Below are 20897 nucleotides of genomic sequence, written 5' to 3' on the forward strand. Positions count from 1 at the left end.
CTTTGATTTGCTAAAAAATAACTTGAAAATTGGCCAGATCAGACATTTGGTACAAAATGGTACATTTTGAAACACGTTTTTCTAAAATTTTTCTATCTTTGGGTCTTTTCTCCATATTTTGAAACGTTATTTGTGTGTATTTTAATTCAAAGAAAGGAATAAACATTTTTAAAAAATGGAGAGAAGACCCAGAGACCACGAAAAATGAACTTTTCCCAAAAAAATCCAAATGTTTGAATGTGGTGCTTCTTTGTCCTTTTTTTAAATCATTTGTATATGTGTAGCGGTGATAGCTCAGTAAGTAAGGCTACCGAGAAGTTTTTGGTTCTAGCCTAGCATGGGGCGTTATTTTTTTCATGCAAACAACCCTTTATTTTGTCAGTTTCGTTTTATGTACTGATGTATTAAAATTTTGAATTAGATAAATTTTGGTTCAGTGTGGCTTTCGAGCGAAATTAATTCCAATCTTCTTTTCTATAATGTAAACGTACACTTATCATGCATCAATGCATTAAATATTTTAGGTGTTTATTTTTAGCTCTACTGGTCAGAGACCAGAAGAGCTTATGCGATAGTAATGCCTCCGTCGTCCGTCCGTCCGTCTGTCTGTCTGTCTGTAAACAATTTTTCAAAATGCTACTCCTCCTACAGTTTTGGTCTGATTTCAATATAACTTGGCACACAAATAGACTACACTAAGATACATAATTCTATATATCGTTTTTTGATTTTGATGAACGGTGTTGCCGTGGTTACTAAAAATAGAAATTTCTGTGAAATTCTTTCAAAATGCTACTTCTCCTACAGTTTTAGTCTGATTTCAATATAACTTGGCACACAAGTAGATACACTAAGATACACAATTCTGTGTATCGGTTTTTGATTTCGATGAACGGTGTTGCCGTGGTTACTAAAAATAAAAATTTCTGTGAAATTCTTTCAAAATGCTACTCCTTCTACAGTTTTAGTCTGATTTCAATATAACTTGGCACACAAGTAGACTACAATAAGATACATAATTCTGTGTATCAGTTTTTGATTTCGATGAACGGTGTTCCGTGGTTACTAAATATAGAAATTTCTGTGAAATTCTTTCAAAATGCTACTCCTTCTACAGTTTTAGTCTGATTTCAATATAACTTGGCACACAAGTAGACTACACTAAGATACATAATTCTGTGTATCGGTTTTTGATTTCGATGAACGGTGTTGCCGTGATTACTAAAAATAGAAATTTCTGTGAAATTCTTTCAAAATGCTACTCCTTCTACAGTTTTAGTCTGATTTCAATATAACTTGGCACACAAGTAGACTACAATAAGATACATAATTCTGTTTATTGGTTTTTGATTTCGATGAACGGTGTTGCCGTGGTTACTAAAAATAGAAATTTCTGTGAAATTCTTTCAAAATGCTACTCCAAATACAATTTTAGTCTGATTATAATATAAATGTGGCATGCAAGTAGACTGCACTAAGAACATAAAGAGACTTAATCAAGGATCATTATTCTATTAATTGCTGTTGAAAAGTTTCAATTTCCAACTGCTTAAGTACTTTTCTCTTCCTTGCTATAAGTACAAACCAGTAGAGCTTCAGTCTCGACAGAGACTTCTGGTTTGTTAAACATTACTATGTTATAGTACCCCCTGGGAAAAACGGACATAATTTAAATGATACAATCCCACAAGGTCTTTCAAACTAAATGAAAAAAAAAACTATGGACGTGTTTGTACAATCTGACCAGCTATGTTCAGCCAACCAAATCACGGACATTTAAACCATAAATGTTTCGTACAAATGATTCCTGCAGATCACACGCCAAATGCACCCATCTTCTTACATTACCTTTATAATATTCGCTTTTACGAATGGGCTTTAAATTGTGGCCATTCTAAATTTACCAACATTTTATAAGAATTATGCCCCGTGCATTATTATCACCATTGAGTACCCCGGAAGAAATAAATGAGGAAGTAAAGTTGGCCATTATAAATGAATGTAGTGCAGATTTATCATTCACTTAAACCAAAAATCAGCAGTGAATGGTTTTGGATTGTATGGTAAGTAAAATTGTATTTCATTTAAATACTAATAAATATGTTTATTAACTACATGTATATACTCATAAAACTCATATAATCATTTTATGATGAAGTGTTTTCAATTAGATTTCTATTAGTAAAAGTGTACATGTAACTGTATTAATGAAAATCGATTAAAAGATTTTAACATCGACACATTCTGAATGTAGTCGGCCTGCGTTTAATAAGAACATGAACATATCTGTAATTGTTAGGACTGTAGTTCATAAGCCAGAGACATGCGAGATTTTTTTTTATAATTTAGTAATGGCCACATTAAAGATCTTTATTCTGGTCCTGGTCGTGTCTCTGACTGACGGAACCTATGGTAAAGCTCCTGGTTTGAAATCAAGAATTACATCAAAAGGACTCAATTATGGTAATTTATTCATGTTCTTATTTTAGCTGCAAATAAGTAAATTCCAGTTTATCTGTAATCACATAATGTTTGCACAGGTATTTAACAAAAATCATTGGTACTTATTTGAATTTTTTTTCAATCACATTATGTGCAGGTACTTCTCTTGAAATCAATTAAAGAACTACGGTTACATGACATTGTGTGCATACGTGGTATACATATATATTTAAAATGTCAATTTCGTTTGAGGATAATTGATGACAAAAAATCTACCGTGAACAAATTAGCTATGGTACTTTTTTATTTGTTATCACATAATTCGAGTAAATGCTAAGTTAAAAAGATTATCTTTAAAATTGACATATACTTCAAAAATAGTTCAATACTAGACTAATCATTAAAAAATATAAAACTATTAATTTGATACCAATATGCGAGATTGTATATTGTTTAACGTCCCTCTCGAGAATTTTTCACCCATGGAGACGCCACAACTTGCTGGTGGAGAGCTACAAATTTTGTCCTATTTCCAATATTATATGCGAGAAAATTGTGTTTTTAAACCCAGACCAATAACCTAAAAATGATAGAAGGGGCAAGGGAAACAGTTATTTTTTTTTAAACTGAATTTATGTAAAAATCGTCAACACCTGATATATTAAATAAATATATTTCACAAGAATGATTTTTGAATAAATAAAGATGATATTATTCATATTTGATACTTTTAATTTTACATTTTCAGCGGTTAACGTTGCTTTGGATGCATTAACCAAAGATTTAACCAGTAAGCAGATTCCAGACCAGCATGGAAAATCGGGGCATGTGTCTTATGATGTGACAAAGTCAGTCAACATTTTATTCATCATACTATAAACATTATATTTAAATCTTCCTCATTTTTACCTTCCTTCATTTTTGTTTTTGTTTTATTGACCAATGTGTGTCCGTGCGTCTTAAGCCCACCTGAGTCAGGTAACCTTTTGCTATCTGGTCCGTCGTCGTACGCTTTCACATTTTCGACTTCTGAAAAAGCACTGGACCAATTTCAAAGTATCCTTGGGGAATGGTGATCAAATTTGTTCAAATGTAGGGCGAAGCCTTTTTCCGGGAGAAAATAGTTAAGAATTAGTGTAAAATTAATGACATCTTTTAAAAATCTTATTATCAAGAACCACTGGGCCAGGAAAGATGAACCAATGGGCCAGGAAAGATGAAATTCAAGTGGAAAAATCCTCAAAATGGACCATCATAGCTTTACATAGGAACACAATTTAAACAAATCTTCCAGAAACACTTAAGTCAAAGATCAAAGTTTTACATAGGAATACCAGGGACCTATACAGTTAGTAGATACATTTGTAGGTCCCTGGGAATACATAGGAAAAATCTTTTAAATTTTTCTTCTCCGGAACCACTGGGTCAAGAAAGACAAAACTTGAGTGCAAACATCCTCATGTAGTGGTCATTCAAGTACCCCCTGGAATAGGGCGAGACCACAAAGAAAATAAAATTTATATTGGAATACACTGGGCCAAGAAAGATGAAACTTATGTGGAAACATCTTTAGATAGTGTATTTTAAAGTTTATTTAAATAATGATCCCCGAGGGCATTTTTGGGCCACAATGAACAATTAAAGTTCAACATTATATGTAAGAAAAATCTTGAAAAAAATATTTTCTCAAAAGCAGCATATCAGTGATTGCTTCTATTTACATAGAAGCATCCTCAGATAGTATAGATTCAAGTTTGTTCAAATCACGACTCTATGGATAGAGGGGGGCCAAAACAGACGATCAAAGATTTAAACATGAATACATATGAAAAAAATCTTGAACATTTTTTTTCAAGAATAGCAAACGTCATGATTTGTCTTATTTATACGGAAGAGTCTTCAGGTAATGTTAATTCATATTTGTTCAAATCTTGACCTCCTTGGGTAGGGAGGAGGCACAACAGGTGATCAGAGTTTTAGTTTGAAATACATAATTTAAATTAAAATTCAAATGGTTTTCAAAAGGTTTACTTAGTCAAAACATAACGATTTACCATTTATAGAAAAATATACGGTTATGAAAAAATGCGATTACGACTGATGTACCGATTAATCGTTGTCATACCAATTACATTTAAAAGTTTGACAAATTGTCATTTACAGTAACTTTGCATTAAGGTATTCGATGTATAACGACCATATTTTGTAACTTATAAATGAATGGTCCGAAATGATTAATCATGGTAGCATTTTGAAGGTGTTATGAAATAAACATACTCCACCAAAGGGATTTACAAAATTTTAATCATTGTCCGATTTATTACACCTTAAAATTTACATTGACGTCTTATGGGCACCGCATGTTTTATTAAGATATTGTAAAAAGTAATGTGAATTTCACACAAATCTCTTGCTGAATATATGCATAAACTCTCTTTTTATAAAATTTGAAATAAAATTTACCAAAAAAAATTTCAGGTGCAAAATGATCAGCTTCTTATTTGTTATCAGTCTTGTGAATTTGGTTCATTTAACTTTCATTGTTATGTAGCAATGTATTTTTAACTAGTTTAAAACGATTCAAAATATGTAGTTCAAAATCTCTTCGTTGTACATTGAATACCTTACATTAACCTTGGTTGTTACAATATTGTTAAGTCAGATAATACGTTTGGCAATCATATGACGTAAAAACAATGCATAAAATCATGCACTAAATACTTGATTATCGTAGGATGAGAATCACAAAGTTTACCAAGCCTCAGAGTACTATTTCAATGATCCCAAATTCTGGAATTTCTTGGAGAACAACTGGAATTGGTATTGGTCTTCATGGCGATTTCCATTACAAATACAAGCAGGGAATGTAAGATCAAAATATATTTCAGGAATTTCGTGTCTGCTAAGAAATCGAATTTGTATTATCATGCTAGAAAACCAAAGTTCCGTTTTCTATGGTAGAATTAAAATTTCTGATCATGGGAGTTTCGACTTAAACGCCGGTGGAATATCTCTCCAGATCAGGTTGATTATAGGTAAGCTAGAAGCAATTATTTTATTTACAACAAATATTCTGGAAGAATGTAAAATAACAAAAATGGTGCATTACTCCCACAAATAAAATTACTATTAAAAAATCACTCTTTAACAAACATTAGCCACTTAACGTGTAAAATGTCTAGTAATATAATTACGCACTTTCTATAATATCAAAGGAATGGATTCATCTGGCCGACCTACCATTAGTTCCTCTTCATGTAGCTGTTCTGTACAATCCACGAGCATTAAGTTTCACGGCGGGAGAGCATGGATATATAATTTGTTTCGTGGAAAGGTTGCTAAGACTCTGAAAAGTTCTATAGAAGGTGGAAATGGATTGGTAAGCAATCAAAATTTCAGTACAGTTCATTTGTATATCTTTTTAGGTCACCTGAGTAAACTCAGGTGACCTATTGCTATCTGTTTTCGTCCGTCGTCGTTCGTCGTGCGTTAACATTTAACCATTTTCAGCTTCTCTGAAACCGCTGAACCAATTTCAACCAATTTTGGCATATAGCATCTATGGGTAAAGGAGAACAAAAATAGTGAATTTCGTGGTCCCTGCCCCCCTGGGGCCTGGGGGGTGGGGCAAAAACCACTAAAATTAGTGCAATCTTTAAAAATCTTCTTCTTTACTCCCGGACATCAAGCAGTCAAACTGTTGGTATGATTGTAATCAGCATTGAGTCCTCTACCAAAATTGTGAAATTCATGGCCCCTGGGTCAGGGGTTCTGGTGTTAGGATGGGGCTCTATTGATTATATAATGAAAATGCATTATTTCTTTGAAAATCTTCTTCTCTGCTCCTGGGTATTAAATAAACTAATTAAGTTCATAGTTATGATGAGCAAGAGTGCCTCTACCAAAATTGTGAATTTTATGGCCCCAGGGTCAGGGGTTATGGTGTTAGGATGGGGCTCTATTGATTATATAGTGAAAATGCATTATTTCTTTGACAATCTTCTCTGTTCCTGAGTATTAAATAAACTAATTTAGTACATAATTATGATGAGCAAGAGTGTCTCTACATAAATTGTGAATTTTATTGCCCCAGGGTCAGGGGTTCTGGTGTTAGGGTGGGGCTCTATTGATTATATAGTGAAAATGCATTATTTCTTTGAAAATCTTCTTCTCTGTTCCTGAGTATTAAATAAACTAATTAAGTACATAATTATGATGAGCAAGAGTGTCTCTACATAAATTGTGAATTTTTTGGCCCCAGGGTCAGGGGTTATGGTGTGAGGGCGAGGCTCTATTGATTATATAGTGAAAATGCATTAAATCTTTGAAAATCTTTTCTGCTCCTAGGTATTAAATAAACTAATTAAGTACATAGTTATGATGAGCAAGAGTGCTTCTACCAAAATTGTGAATTTTTTGGCCCCAGGGTCAGGGGTTATGGTGTTAGGGCGGGGCTCTATTGATTATATAGTGAAAATGCATTAAATCTTTGAAAATCTTCTTCTCTGCTTCTGAGTATTAAATAAACTAATTAAGGACATAGTTATGATGAGCAAGAGTGTCTCTACATAAATTGTGAATTTTATTGCCCCAGGGTCAGGGGTTATGGTGTTAGGGCGGGGCTCTATTGATTATATAGTGAAAATGCATTACATCTATGAAAATCTTTTTCTCTACTTCTGGGTAATAAGCAGATGAACTATTTACATAATTATGATGGGCTCTTCTTCCAGAATTGTGAATTTCAAGGCCCCTGGGTCTGGGATACCAAAATTTTTTTTTTGGGGGGGGGGGGCTCTACTTATATACTGAAAATGAATTGTTTGAAATATGCTCCTTGGTATTAATCAAACATTTTTGATAAGCGAGTGTGCCTTTTCAACCAGAAGTCTCTGTCGAGACTGAAGCTCTACTGGTTTGAACTTATAACAAAGGAAGAGAAAGTGCTTAAGCAGCTGGGATTTGAAACTTTATAAACAGCATTAAATAGAATAATGATCGTTGATAAAGTCTCTTTATGTTCTTAGTGTAGTCTACTTGTGTGCCAAGTTATACTGAAATCAGACCGAAACTAGGAGGAGTAGCATTTTGAAACAATTTTACAGACATTTCTATTTTTAGTAACCACTGAACACCGTTCATCAAAATTAAAATTCAATACACAGAATTATGTATCTTAGTGTATTCTACTTGTGTGCCAAGTAATACTGAAATCAGACAAAACTGTAGGAGGAGTAGCATTTTGAAACAATTTTACAGATATTTCTATTTTTAGTAACCACGACAAACACATTCATCGAAATCAAAAACCGATAAACAGAATTATGTATCTTAGTGTATTCTACTTGTTTGCCAAGTTATACTGAAATCAGACCAAAACTGTAGGAGGAGTAGCATTTTGAAAGAATTTCACAGAAATTTCTATTTTTAGTAACCACGGCAACACCCTTCGTCCAAATCAAAAACCGATGCACAGAATTATGTATCTTAGTGTAGTCTACTTGTGTGCCAAGTTATATTGAAATCAGACCAAAACTGTAGGAGGAGTAGCATTTTGAAACAATTTTACAGAAATTTCTATTTTTAGTAACCACGGCAACACCGTTCATCCAAATCAAAAACCGATACACAGAATTATGTAACTTAGTGTATTCTACTTTTGTGCCAAATTATACTGAAATCAGACCAAAACTGTAGGAGGAGTAGCATTTTGAAAGAATTTCACAGAAATTTCTATTTTTAGTAACCACGGCAACACTGTTCATCGAAATCAAAAACCGATACACAGAATTATGTATCTTAGTGTATTCTACTAGTTTGCCGACTTATACTGAAATCAGATCAAAACTGTAGGAGGAGTAGCATTTTGAAAGAATTTCACAGAAATTTCTATTTTTAGTAACCACGGCAACACCGTTCATCCAAATCAAAAACCGATACACAGAATTATGTATCTTAGTGTAGTCTACTTGTGTGCCAAGTAATATTGAAATCAGACCAAAATTGTAGGAGGAGTAGCATTTTGAAAGAATTTCACAGAAATTTCTATTTATAGTAACCACGGCAACACCGTTCATCGAAATCAAAAACCGATACACAGAATTATGTATCTTAGTGTAGTCTACTTGTGTGCCAAGTTATATTGAAATTAGACCAAAACTGTAGGAGGAGTAGCATTTTGAAAAATTGTTTACAGACAGACGGACAGACAGACAGACGGACGGACGCCGGACGCATTACTATCGCATAAGCTCTTCTGGTCTCTGACCAGTAGAGCTAAAAATTGTGCAATGTGTAGACCTAGGGTCAGGGGTTCATGTGTGGTAGGAGCACTCCTGATTATCGCTGAATATTACTGATTAGTTGACATACATTTTTGTTCCCCTACCCTGCTTATGGGTATTAAGTAAACAAACCAAACAATTGTTAAGTGTATAGTTATGATTAGCATTGATGCCTCTTTCAAAACCGTGAATGCAATAGCATCTAGCTTAAAACATGAACCAAATTCAATCATTTGAAAGTTGTTGCATGATGCTCAGGTGACCTATAAGGCCCGTGGGTCTCTTGTTCTCCTTTTTTATTCACTGGGTTTGTTCAGAGGTAATGTGGAGAGGCCATATCACTTCAAATCAATTATTAAACGAAGACAGTGTGTCATATTGAGTTACTTTTGATCATGGCAGCTCAGTCGGTAGAACACTTGCTCCGTTATCGGAAGGTCGTGAGTTCGAATCTCGGCTGTGACTGACCTTAGTCGATAAAATAAAAATGGATGGCAACTGTTCCTTCACCAGGCGCTCGGCACTTTGAAGTTAAATTTGTGTGTCCTTCGTATGAGACCTTAAAAAACCGAGGTCCCGTATCTAAGTAGGTGCTGGCACGATAGAGATCTCTCGCTGCTCAATGGCCCTGAGTGCCGAGTAAAGGTCAAAATTTGAAGCCCTTCGTCGGTATATGGTGATGTCGTCTCTACATGAGTGAAAAACTCGAATGGTACCTAACACAACATACAATTTATCTACTTTAGGTTAACGTACTTAGAAAACATAAATACATTACGTTTATACTGATTATACACCCTTTATCATCTTTAAATATATTATTCATTAAGAGCTTAGTCCATGTTTGGTCCCCTTACTTTGAGATCCTTTCAAAATTTGATGTTTCAAAGCCCTTTATTAATTTTTATCTTTTAAAATATTCAGTTCAAGCCAAAAGTAGGACCCAGCTACTAATAAAGTTCGTTAACTCCCGGCCCCGTGATATCCTAAAGATCGATATATTAACCAGAAGTCTCTGTCGAGACTGAAGCTCTACTGGTTTGTACTTATAATAAAGAAAGAGAAAAGTAGCAGTTGGGATATAAAACTTTACAAAAGCAATAAATAGAATAATGACAAATACCGATACACAGAATTATGTATCTTAGTGTAGTCTACTTGTGTGCCAAGTTATATTGAAATCAGACCAAAACTGTAGGAGGAGTAGCATTTTAAATGTATTTCAAAGAAATTTCTTTTTTAAGTAACAACAGCAACACCGTTCATTGAAACAAAAACCTATATACAGAATTATGTATCTTAGTGTAGTCTACTTGTGTGCCAAGTTACTGTATATTGGAATCAGACCAAAACTGTAGGAAGAGTAGCATTTTGAATGTTTTTCACAGAAATTTCTACTTTTAGTAACAACAGCAACACCGTTCTTTGAAATCAAAAACCAAGACACAGAATTATGTATCTTAGTGTAGTCTACTTGTGTCCCAAGTTATATTGAAATCAAACCAAAACTGTAGGAAGAGTAGCATTTTGAATGATTTTCACAAAAAAATCTATTTTTAGAAACAACGGCAACACCGTTCATCGAAATTAAAAACCGATATACAAAATTATGTATCTTTTTGTAGTCTACTTGTGTGCTAAGTTATATTGAAATCAGATTAAAACTGTAGGAGGAGTAGCATTTTGAATGATTTTCACAAATTTTTCTATTTTTAGTAACAACGGCAACACCGTTCATCGAAATCAAAAAGCGATATACAGAATAATGTATCTTAGTGTAGTCTACTTGTGTGCCAAGTTATATTGAAATCTGACCAAAACTGTAGGAGGAGTAGCATTTTGAATGATTTTCACAAAAAATTCTATTTTTAGTAACAACGGCAACACCGTTCATCGAAATCAAAAACCAATATACAGAATTATGTATCTTAGTGTAGTCTACTTGTGTGCCAAGTTATATTGAAATCTGACCAAAACTGTAGGAGGAGTAGCATTTTGAATGATTTCACAAAAAATTATATTTTTAGTAACAACGGCAACACTGTTCATCGAAATCAAAAAGCGATACACCGAATTATGTATCTTAGTGTAGTCTACTTGTGTGCCAAGTTATATTGAAATCAGACCAAAACTGTAGGAGGAGTAGCATTTTGAAAAATTGTTTACAGACGGACAGACAGACAGACGGACGGACGACGGACGCATTACTATCGCATAAGCTCTTCTGGCCTCTGACCAGTAGAGCTAAAAACCATGAATTCCAACGGTAGACCCTGTAACCCTGTTTCTTAGACAAAGTCCATTGACCTCAAACTTGAACTGACAAAATATGTCTCAGAGTTGAAATGAAGATCTATAGACAAGGAAAATTTTGAGACAAACTTAAGAAAAATGACTAAGGGGATCTTGAGATACATGAGTGGGTAATATTTCCAGAAAACATATGCACCCCGCGCAAATTTCCATTATCTCCTTTAACCTTTTCGTTTCAAAGAACTAATAAAGTTCACCTTTATGGATCTATACATTCTTCTTTTTTCAGCTCTGTAAGCAGTTAACAAAATTGGTGAACGTCGACGGTGCAAAGAAAATGGCCAAACTTCCAGGTTAGTTTAAGTTTATAACTCGCAATTTAGTCGCTCTGTTATTGAAGATTGATTACATAAATTTACAAAAACACTAAAGATACCTGAAATAACAAAAAGTAAAATAAAGCTTGGTAACAAAGATAGTTTCCCTAAACACCTTTCATGGCGGTATGTCACTTAACTTTATTTCTAATACAAAGAATAGAAAATAAAATATTACGTGTTGCATGTATACTTTTCAGTTATTAAAATAAGATAAGATTTGGGAATTAAAATTTCGATTTTCAGTGACCTTGATATTTGAGAAATGATGATTGGTTGATTGATTGTATGTTGTCTAACGTCCCTCTTGAGAATTTTTTACTCATGGAGACGCCACCACTTGCCGGTAGCGAGTTGCAAATTTGTTCCTATACTCGAGCTCAGCACTCGGAGCCATCGAGCAGTGAGAGATCTTTTTCGTGCAACTACCTGCTGCGATGGGGGACCACGGATTATACAGTCTCAACCAATTAAAGGACTGGTCTCCACGTCCCACAGAGGGATTCGAACCCGCGACGTAAGGATCGACTCCTTACTTCGCGACTCTAGACCAGATGCTTTAACCACTGCGCTACGCGGGGGACTTGAGAAATAATACCCTTTTTCACACTATATATCCACTGAAATGATTTGATCTACGAAAAAAAAATCCTTATAGGAAATTAAAGTTTCATAGTTCACCAATTTCATAACAGAGGTTCAAAGTCAAAGGTGCAAGTAGAGTTAGATGTGATAAACATTGGAAAATCTATTACGTGTATAAGGGTACTGTGTACATTTAAATCATAAAATGTTTTTCAAAAACGATAAATTCATGATCTATTCATAGCCTGGCAGCCAAAATTAATAGGTACCTATATTTTCCCAATAGGGAAGTCATATTAAATGATAATGATAGGAATGAGAAAAGGATAAGGAAATGCAATGTTACAGCCACTGGATAAAGAAGTCACCATCCTCAATTTAATAAAATCCTTTTTCAAATTCCATGTTATTTTTTTCTGTAAGGAAATGATTAAATGATACAAAGGCTAAAGTCCCATATTTTTATACCATTTAAAATCTTCGAAGATCACAAGTAAATTTTGTAATTATAGTGATTTTTAGCCGGGCTTATTGCTCAAAGAGCAATTGCTGTCTGTCTGTCTGTAAACAATTTTTTAAAACGCTACTCCTCCTACAATTTTGATTTCAATATTACTTGGCACACAAGTAGACTACACTAAGATACATAGAATAGTCGCCATTTTAAAGCTGCCATGGTAAAAATAGAATTTTCTGTGAAATTCTTTTAAAACGTTACTCTTCAACAGTTTTTCTGATTTAAATATAACTTGGCACTAAAGCAACATAAATAAAAGAAAGTTTTTTTGAAATAAATAAACATTTAGTAATGACTAAAAATTGAAAACTTCCTTCTACAGTTTATATAGCGTAGCACACAAGGATTTCTGATAATCAGTTTTTGTTATGTTGCCATGGTTACTAAAAATAGAAATTTTCTGTTAAATTCCTTCAAAACACTACTCCTTCTACAGAGGATTTAATAGCTTGGCACACAAGGAACCAGACATGAAATGGCCAGTTTTTGTTTACATACGGTGTTGCCATGGTTACTAAAACCAGATTGAAATTTTAAAACGCTTCTCCTTCTACAGTTTTTCTGATTTAAATATAACTTGGCACACGTGGTATTTGGATAGAAAACTCAATGTCAGTGTCTTATAATTTATATTGCTGAAAGTTTTAAAATAATTTTTTGATTTCAATATAATTTTTAATCTGATATTCTTGTTTTATTTATTTGTTAATACAATATAATTCGTGAAATTGATTCATGTAAGAAATTCATTTTACTCTGTAAATGAGCCCGGCTCTCTGTACTTCTGAGTACTTTGATTATATTTGGTTTAATTTCTTTTTCCTCGTATTGAGATGCCAACTGCCAGTGGTGGCCTGCAATACACTTTACCAGTACTCAGCTTTTAACCCTTTGAACAGAAAAGGAAATTCCGTATCAGCAAATATACGGCGAAACGAAATCTCAGTTTTTATCTACTCATGACCTGATACGAACATCTTAAATCTGAGACTCGAAAGCAAACGCTTTGAACATCGCGCCACTTCTTTCCTCCGATTCCAAACGTTCTTGTAACGTTTACCTCTAGTCCCGCTTCCTCCTCACTTTCTTGTGTATCTTTGACCAACCTGTATACTCCCTGACCAAAAATCATGTAAACCAGGTCTACTTCCCGACATTCATTCTCTGACCTCCCTGTCTATTCCCTGATGTCCCTTGAGTAAGTCCCTGTCGATCCTGCTTACGCTCTGTCGTCCCCTGACATTTTCTTTGACCCGGAAAACGTGTTAAATTTTTTTGAATCGGTATTACATTATAATGAAAATAAATACAAGATTTCAGTAAGTAAAGTTTGTTTTAAACATCTTAAGTCATTTTTATACTCATTTATTTAAATTGCATTGTTAATTTAAGTTTGGTAGCATTCAAAGCTTACCTGAGCTGAAAGCTCAATAAAGTGACCTTTTATGTTGTCTGTAAACTTTTCACATTTTCAACTTATTCTCAAGAATAACTAGGCAAATTTTAACCAAAGTTAGTAAAAGGCATCTGTGTTTGAATGGGGGGGTGTGGTTAATTTGTTGAAAGTAGAAGAGGTAATATTCAGTAAAAGACAAAAATGACTGGCGTCATAAATCAAAGTACTCAGAAGTACACAGAGCCGGGCTCATTTACAGAGTAAAATGAATTTCTTACATGAATCATTCGTTTATATCGTATTAACAGATAAATAACAAGAATATCAGATTAAAAATTCTGATGAAAACATTATTTTAAAACTAGCAATATAAATTATAAGACACTTACAGTGAGTTTTCAATCCAAATACCATGGTCCGATTTTGTCAGAATCAAAATTAATGTGGTACTCGGCTGAATGTAAACAAACGGCCAGTCTGGTTCCCTCTCCTGTTTTTCCTCGTTAGTGTAGAGAACTACGATAACACTGATCATCAGAAATCTTTACGCTAATAAACTATGTTCTTTGACTTAAGACTGAAGTTTTCAAAATCATTACTACTAATGTTTATTTATTTAGATAAAACTTCGTTTTATTTATGTTGCTTTATTTAGCGTTTGTATTATCTCAGAAGTGGTTGAGAGTAAGAACTATATTTTTACACGTAACTTTAAAATGGCGACTATGGGGTTGACATCCTGTCTTAAACAGGATGACATAAGCCGGCAATTGCTCTTTGAGCAATAAGCCCGGCTAAAAATCTTCAGAAGACCCACTGGCCCGAAAAAGCTGCAATTTGTATTGAAGCATACTCGGGTAGTTTAGATTTTATTTCCTATCTAGCTTGTAACACGAGCTTTGATTGGTTACAAAGTCGGGTGTAAATATGTGTTGAGCCGGGTGTAAATAAAACGTGACGTCACAATGCATACATTCTCTATGATAAATATCTTATCGATAGTTTGAGATACACTCTGTATGTTTACAAAGCATTTTTATGGATACAAAGGAAATAAATTCGTTATCCAGGTTCAATCAAGGGTGTACGGGGATTTACCCCGGGTTGTATCCCATACAACCTTCGGCCTGCGGCCTCAGGGTGTATGGAATACAACCCGGGGTAAATCCCCGTACACCCTTGATTGAACCTGCGGCCTCAGGGTGTATGGAATACAACCCGGGGTAAGTCCCCGTACACCCTTGTTTGAACCTGGATAACTAATATTATTGTGTTCAAAATACAGTGTATGACCTCCTTGAATAGGGTGGGGTCACACTAGGAATCGATGATTAAGTGAAAAATATAAGGGGGGGGGGGGGTCTTTTTAAATATTTCTCTCAAGGCCCGAAAAGCTTGAGCAAATACTCTTAATTTTTTTCAATAATGTTCCTGGGGTTGTTGTTGGGTCACAGTAAGTGTTTAGAGTTTTACATTGATTTATATTGGGAAAATCCTTTTAAAAATCTGTTTCCTAAATAACTTCTGGGCTAAATAAAAAGCTGAGACTTACCTGGAAGCATTTAGAGGTTGTGAAGACTCTTAATTATACAAATCATGGCTCACAAGGGTATAGTTGGGCCACAACAGGGAATCTAAATTTTACATTGAAATATATAGAATCTCTTTCTTAAAACCCGCCGGGGCCAGAAGCGGTGAAACTTGTATGGAAGTTTCCTGAGGTAGTGATGACACGTAATATTTCAGACATTGACCACTGGAGGTGGGGCCACAATACGTGGGAAGATCTTCATATCAGGGCCAAAATTACCTTAACGAGGGTTGTCCCCCAAAGGACTCTTGCTAATGTCATTATGTAAGAGGGTGAAAGTCTAAAGGAATCTCAATAATAATACACAATAATATTAACTAATTGTTATTTCAATAGATCACAATGCTCACCTTGCTTATCTTTGACCCATTTTTCTTCAGAATATTATTCAAGATTTTGTCCTGTCCTTTAGCTTGTTTAATTAAAAAAGTTTGTGGTCTCAAGGTGCAAGGATATAGCCGAATTGAAAGAAAAGGATCATGAGATTGCGACCATACGCTATCACAGGGACCATGATTTGAAAAATTATTTTCAACATACTCAAAGTCAGACCCACAGGATTTGGGAAGATTTTTTATTGACCATATATTTAAACATGCAGTTTAGAATTTCCTTCACCAAATGATAATTTATGCCGACTAATGTGGAAACTAGGTACAATATATTTAAAATTTGAATACATTACAGTTCAGGTAATCTAACTACGTAACTTTGTGCATTTTACAAATAATATTTAAATTTGTTTCTTCTTCTTTCTATTAATCTTGCTTCAGTGGAAGTAAAATTAGCAAAGAAGTTCCTCTTAGACTACAGCTTCCTCGCTAAACCGTCGTTTCAAACCAACTTCATGGAAACCTTTCACAAGGTATGATTTTTTTTCTCACTTTACAATTATGTATAAATGTTGCACTCCACATTGTCATGGGACTCCAAAGTCCGATTAATTGACACGCCAAAGTCATGGAAAGGAAACATTAAACATATAGTTAAGACGATATTATACTGTATGCGAAATCGTCGTACCTTGTCACACAGTTGCTCTCGGATTGCTCGTTACTCGCACACTAAACAAGCGTGTCGGAGTCGGCTAGCCGAGTATTTCTATAGATGCAGTTGGGGGTGTCAGACCATCGCACTTGAGCGGAGCTAAACGAGCCATCGGACTTCAGAGTGACCATCGGACTTTGGCGTCCTTATCGGAGATCAGTGTAGAGGAAAAGGACTTTGGCAAGATCGTTGGTCTTAAGAGTATATAGAGAATATTACATACTAAAATCCATATCATATGTCATATCAGCCCGAGTGGCCCCATATCAGCCTGAGGGCCACTCGGGCTGATGTGACATATGATATGGATTTTAGTATGTAGTATTCTATTTATCATATATTTAAAATACTTAATATGCGAGTTCACATATGGTTGTTGAAGAATGCTTGTGCTTGTTAGTGACATTTTTCTTTAGAATCTAATAGAGCCAATTTTAGGTAAATGGAAATAAATAAGACCACAAATGTCATTTAAGAATTATCTTATATAAATATTTAAATAAAATCAAGTAAATTAACTTTTAAACTTTATACAAACGTTACTTCCGGTTTGATATGGATTTTCAGCCCGCCGGTCCGATACGTGATATGGCTTTTCGGACCGGTCCGTGATATGGGGTATTGTGACGTCACCCGTATCACACCGTGCAGAATCGGTGTATTTACTACTAAGTATATGATAAAACATAATATATCACATTCGTATGAATTAAATATGAACTTATGCCCCACCTGAATCCGGGGCTTTACACGAATTTTTGTCTTCACTTCATAATGTAAAATATACATTCTTGAATTGAGCAAACAAAAGTATTTGAGAAGATACAGGAGTTTGATTTACTTTTTTCCTGATAATCAATTAATTTTGAACATTCTGTGACATTCTGCACTTCATGTAGCGTTTCAAGTCAAGGTGTCACAAGCAATGTAAGCGTCATATCTTCTATGTTATAAACACTTTGATTTTAAAATTATGATTAGCACCAACTTTGAAAGGGATAGACTCGTGCGAATTTATAAGAAAAAATAATTTGTTAAGAAGAGCTTTTTTGTATACATGCAGGACTTTCAAAAAGCTGTAATTTCACAATGATTAAAATTATTTTTGTAGTTCTTTTTTTCTAGGGAGAAGTAGATTGGCTTCAAGGACCGAAGAACACTCCTATTATTGCGCCAAAACTTCCAACAGGCACTGACACTTCAAGGATGCTTTACATCTGGTTGTCCGATTTTCTGTTCAATACGATGTCCTACAGTGCTTTCTCTCACGATATGCTAAAATACAACGTCACCGATAAAAACGTAGGATACATGTACACATCAAAAGCGTTTTACATTAATTCATCGAAAAATATGCTACTTTAAGATTTTTTATAATGTACTACATGAAGATTTTCCCTATTTTGCAGATTCCGGGAGATGTTTTAAACACAACTTGTAAATTGACGTGTATTGGTAACCTTATTCCACAGGTACATGTATATGTAACTATATTCATAACATTTCGACATCTGTCTTCAACATATTAATCCGTTATTGACATCCATTTATATCAAATATATATACTATATCAAGTGTACTGTATATATAAATTTTATCGACAGATTGGGAAAATGTTTCCTAATTCTAAAGTAATGTTAAATCTGAGAAGTACTGCCATGCCAAATATGACTGCTTCCAATGGAACAACAAAAGTTGAGGCAGTTGGTGATATAAAATTTTATGCAATGACGCCTACAAATAAAGATGTTTACTTCCTGACATTATCTGCCGTAAGTTTATGATTTTTTAAAAACACTTATGTATGCATATGGTTATTAAAATTCTTCTCGTGATTTGTTTATGTAATGATTCAAGCCCATGTACATTTACTACATTGTTTAATTACATCCTTTTGTAGTTGTTTTTATATTTTTTCAAGAGCATTTGATTGATAAGCTAAGTTGAGATTTTAGAGTTTCCTTAGCTTCTACTTAAAATCGAAAGTGCTGGTGATTATTTAATTTTTTTTCTCTGTTTTTAAGAACATGTCAACAACAATATCTGTTACAGTTGAGGATGAAAAGGTTTATGCTAAAGTGATCAAACTTCCGTAAGTTTTCTATATAATCACGTGAATTCATACTTCTGCAAATTTGGATGTAAATACATACTTTAATTATTTCCGATATCATTTAATTTCCTGATGTGATTTTTAAAAATAGCCCAAATATTTCTTCCTTGTAACAAGTCTGAAATATAAGACGAAATGATATTTGAAAAAAAAAATAAATTCAAAAATTACTTTGACTTATAATAATTTTGAATTAAAATAATTTCAGAATCAAGATCAGAGTTAAGGAATCAAAAATTGGACCACTCAGTGTAAGTAGAGTTACTTCGATCATCTTCAAAATGTCAATGCAACGTCAAGTAACACCCTTCCTCCCCCAAAAAGTTTGGTAAAAGTGGATTATTAATTAATGGGCTTGTGCTTACACATAATGTACTCTGCAAATATAAACCCTCCAATAAGATTATACTTTTAAAATACGTCTGTCTTTTACAAAGGCTCAAAGTCACTTTAAACTTAAGTCAAATGTATCTTCTAAAAATAGTAATGTTATCTTAGGAAACTAGATCTTGCAATATTTGGCACTTTCCATAATTTGAAGACACGTCATTGAGTTTAAAAAATTACCTACAATGCAATTGGTTCTTACTGGGTCAAATCTTAGGCCGAAAACAAATGAAAAAGTACTTTTAAGTCCAATTTTGAAAAGGATTTGTGTACAGGAACGCTACTCGATCACAAAGCCCTGATTTGGGAAAGATGGTAATTTATTAGGGATTACTTGTAGGAATATCGCAGTAAAAATGTGCACATGTAAATTACTTTTACAGGACTCTATGTTGAACTTCATTGTACAGAAAATAGTGACTGTATTTGTGGAACCGAAGCTCAATGGTATGATTATTTTTTTTTAATATCATGTTGATTTCAATACTTGATTTATGGCTTAACAAAAAATATCATCATAAAATTATTTCCTGGAAACATTACAGTAAAGTAAGTTTTCTACTTTTTTATAAGTTTTAGTGATTTATATACATGACATATTTTTGTAGGAAAAAAAGTTTGTTTGACAGTAGTTTAGATTTTGTTCTTTACATCAATAACTATTTATTTATGAAATCAACCATATTTTAGATCTTGGAAAAAATGGCTTCCCTCTACCAATTATTGCTTCTGTTAAATTTGTGAACACGCAGCTGAAATTACAACAGGTACGTCGTTGTAAAACATATTCTCCTTATTATGAATTCAAATATCCAATTCTTATTCTGCTCATTGTACTGTTTCAGAATTCTCTACTGATTGCAACAGACCTGAAGTACACTGGTTAGGTCGATGCGATATCATCCTCTGAAAAAATGTCAAGAAAACGTTCACCAAGTTGTTTGTTGCACAATTTAATTCATTTAAAATTTGTATATAAATCAACACATTTCCAATCTGTAGGACAATTAAAATGGCATCCATATTTAGATCATCTAACAAATCTTAAAATTTATAGGCTCATCATAGAATTTTGATATTTTTTTTTCTACGTGTACTATATAGTTTAAAGTTGTGTAACACTGTTTAATTGTGATGCAATAAATCTTCTTAATACATGAATGACAAGAACAAGTATAATTTTTTTTTTGTTCAACATCCCTATGAAGACTTTCAGTCGTATCGAGATGCAACCACTTGCATTTGAAGAGCTGCACATTTTGATCTTTCCACTCAGGCCATTAAGCAGTGAGGGTTCTCTCCCATGCCAACATCTAAAGACTTTACAATTTAGTATTTTACTGAAACATCAGACGTACAATGTACTTTTCTACAGTACTTTGCCAAAGTTGTGTATATCAAAGATGGCACAGTGGTCAGAGCGTCTGCTCGAGTCGCGAAGTAAGGATTGAATTCTTACGATGTAGGTTCAAATCCCACTGTGGGACGTGGAGACCGGTCCATAGGATGAGACCGTAGTGAGTGAAAATTTTTCGAGAGACGTTAAACAACATACAATCAAACAGTCAAAAATTAATTAATAAAAAAAAGAATTTCAGAATTGATCTCAGTTTGAAATTTTTTAACATTAAACAACAGGACCACCCACTCAATACTTATGAGGAAATGGCTTTCTAATATTTCACTCAAGTATTCTCTGTGACAAGACTTATTTCGGTTACCACCACATTAGATATTAACCTTATAATTTGAGTGACTTTTACCAAAAATTTCTATATTTCACATTGGTGTTAAAGTTTCATCAAAGGTCAACGTCAAAAAATTTATTTTTTTTTCTCAATAGCTCCAAAACTGTGTGGTCTATTGAGTTGAAACTCATTGATTAACAAAATAGAAAGTACAACT

The 20897-nt window shown here is 33.8% G+C and overlaps 1 protein-coding gene across 1 annotated transcript; it reads left to right on the forward strand.

The window, feature by feature from the left end:
- The first annotated feature begins 1931 nt into the window (after positions 1-1931).
- On the forward strand, positions 1932-20027 carry LOC134280825 (lipopolysaccharide-binding protein-like). Its single transcript, XM_062763275.1, has 16 exons — positions 1932-2063; positions 2350-2463; positions 3191-3290; positions 5177-5308; positions 5404-5477; positions 5658-5821; positions 11269-11332; positions 16219-16310; positions 17618-17794; positions 17902-17964; positions 18097-18264; positions 18517-18584; positions 18814-18856; positions 19376-19439; positions 19683-19759; positions 19838-20027. The coding sequence occupies exons 2-16, from the start codon at positions 2352-2354 to the stop codon at positions 19877-19879; spliced, it is 1440 nt and encodes a 479-aa protein (XP_062619259.1). The 5' UTR covers positions 1932-2063; positions 2350-2351; the 3' UTR covers positions 19880-20027.
- The last annotated feature ends 870 nt before the right edge of the window (positions 20028-20897 follow it).

Source organism: Saccostrea cucullata, unplaced genomic scaffold (assembly GCF_032062105.1).
Source record: "Saccostrea cucullata isolate Sc308-1 unplaced genomic scaffold, CSIRO_AGI_Scuc_v1 ctg5977, whole genome shotgun sequence".
NCBI classification, from domain to species: Eukaryota; Metazoa; Mollusca; class Bivalvia; order Ostreida; family Ostreidae; genus Saccostrea; species Saccostrea cuccullata.

Coding starts and splice junctions, on each gene's coding strand:
- LOC134280825 (XM_062763275.1), top strand. CDS start 2,352: ATGGCCACATTAAAGATCTTTATTCTGGTCCTGGTCGTGTCTCTGACT. Junction 11,333..16,218: donor GAAAATGGCCAAACTTCCAG/GTTAGTTTAAGT, acceptor ATCTTGCTTCAG/TGGAAGTAAAATTAGCAAAG. Junction 18,857..19,375: donor CAAAAATTGGACCACTCAGT/GTAAGTAGAGTT, acceptor TTACTTTTACAG/GACTCTATGTTGAACTTCAT.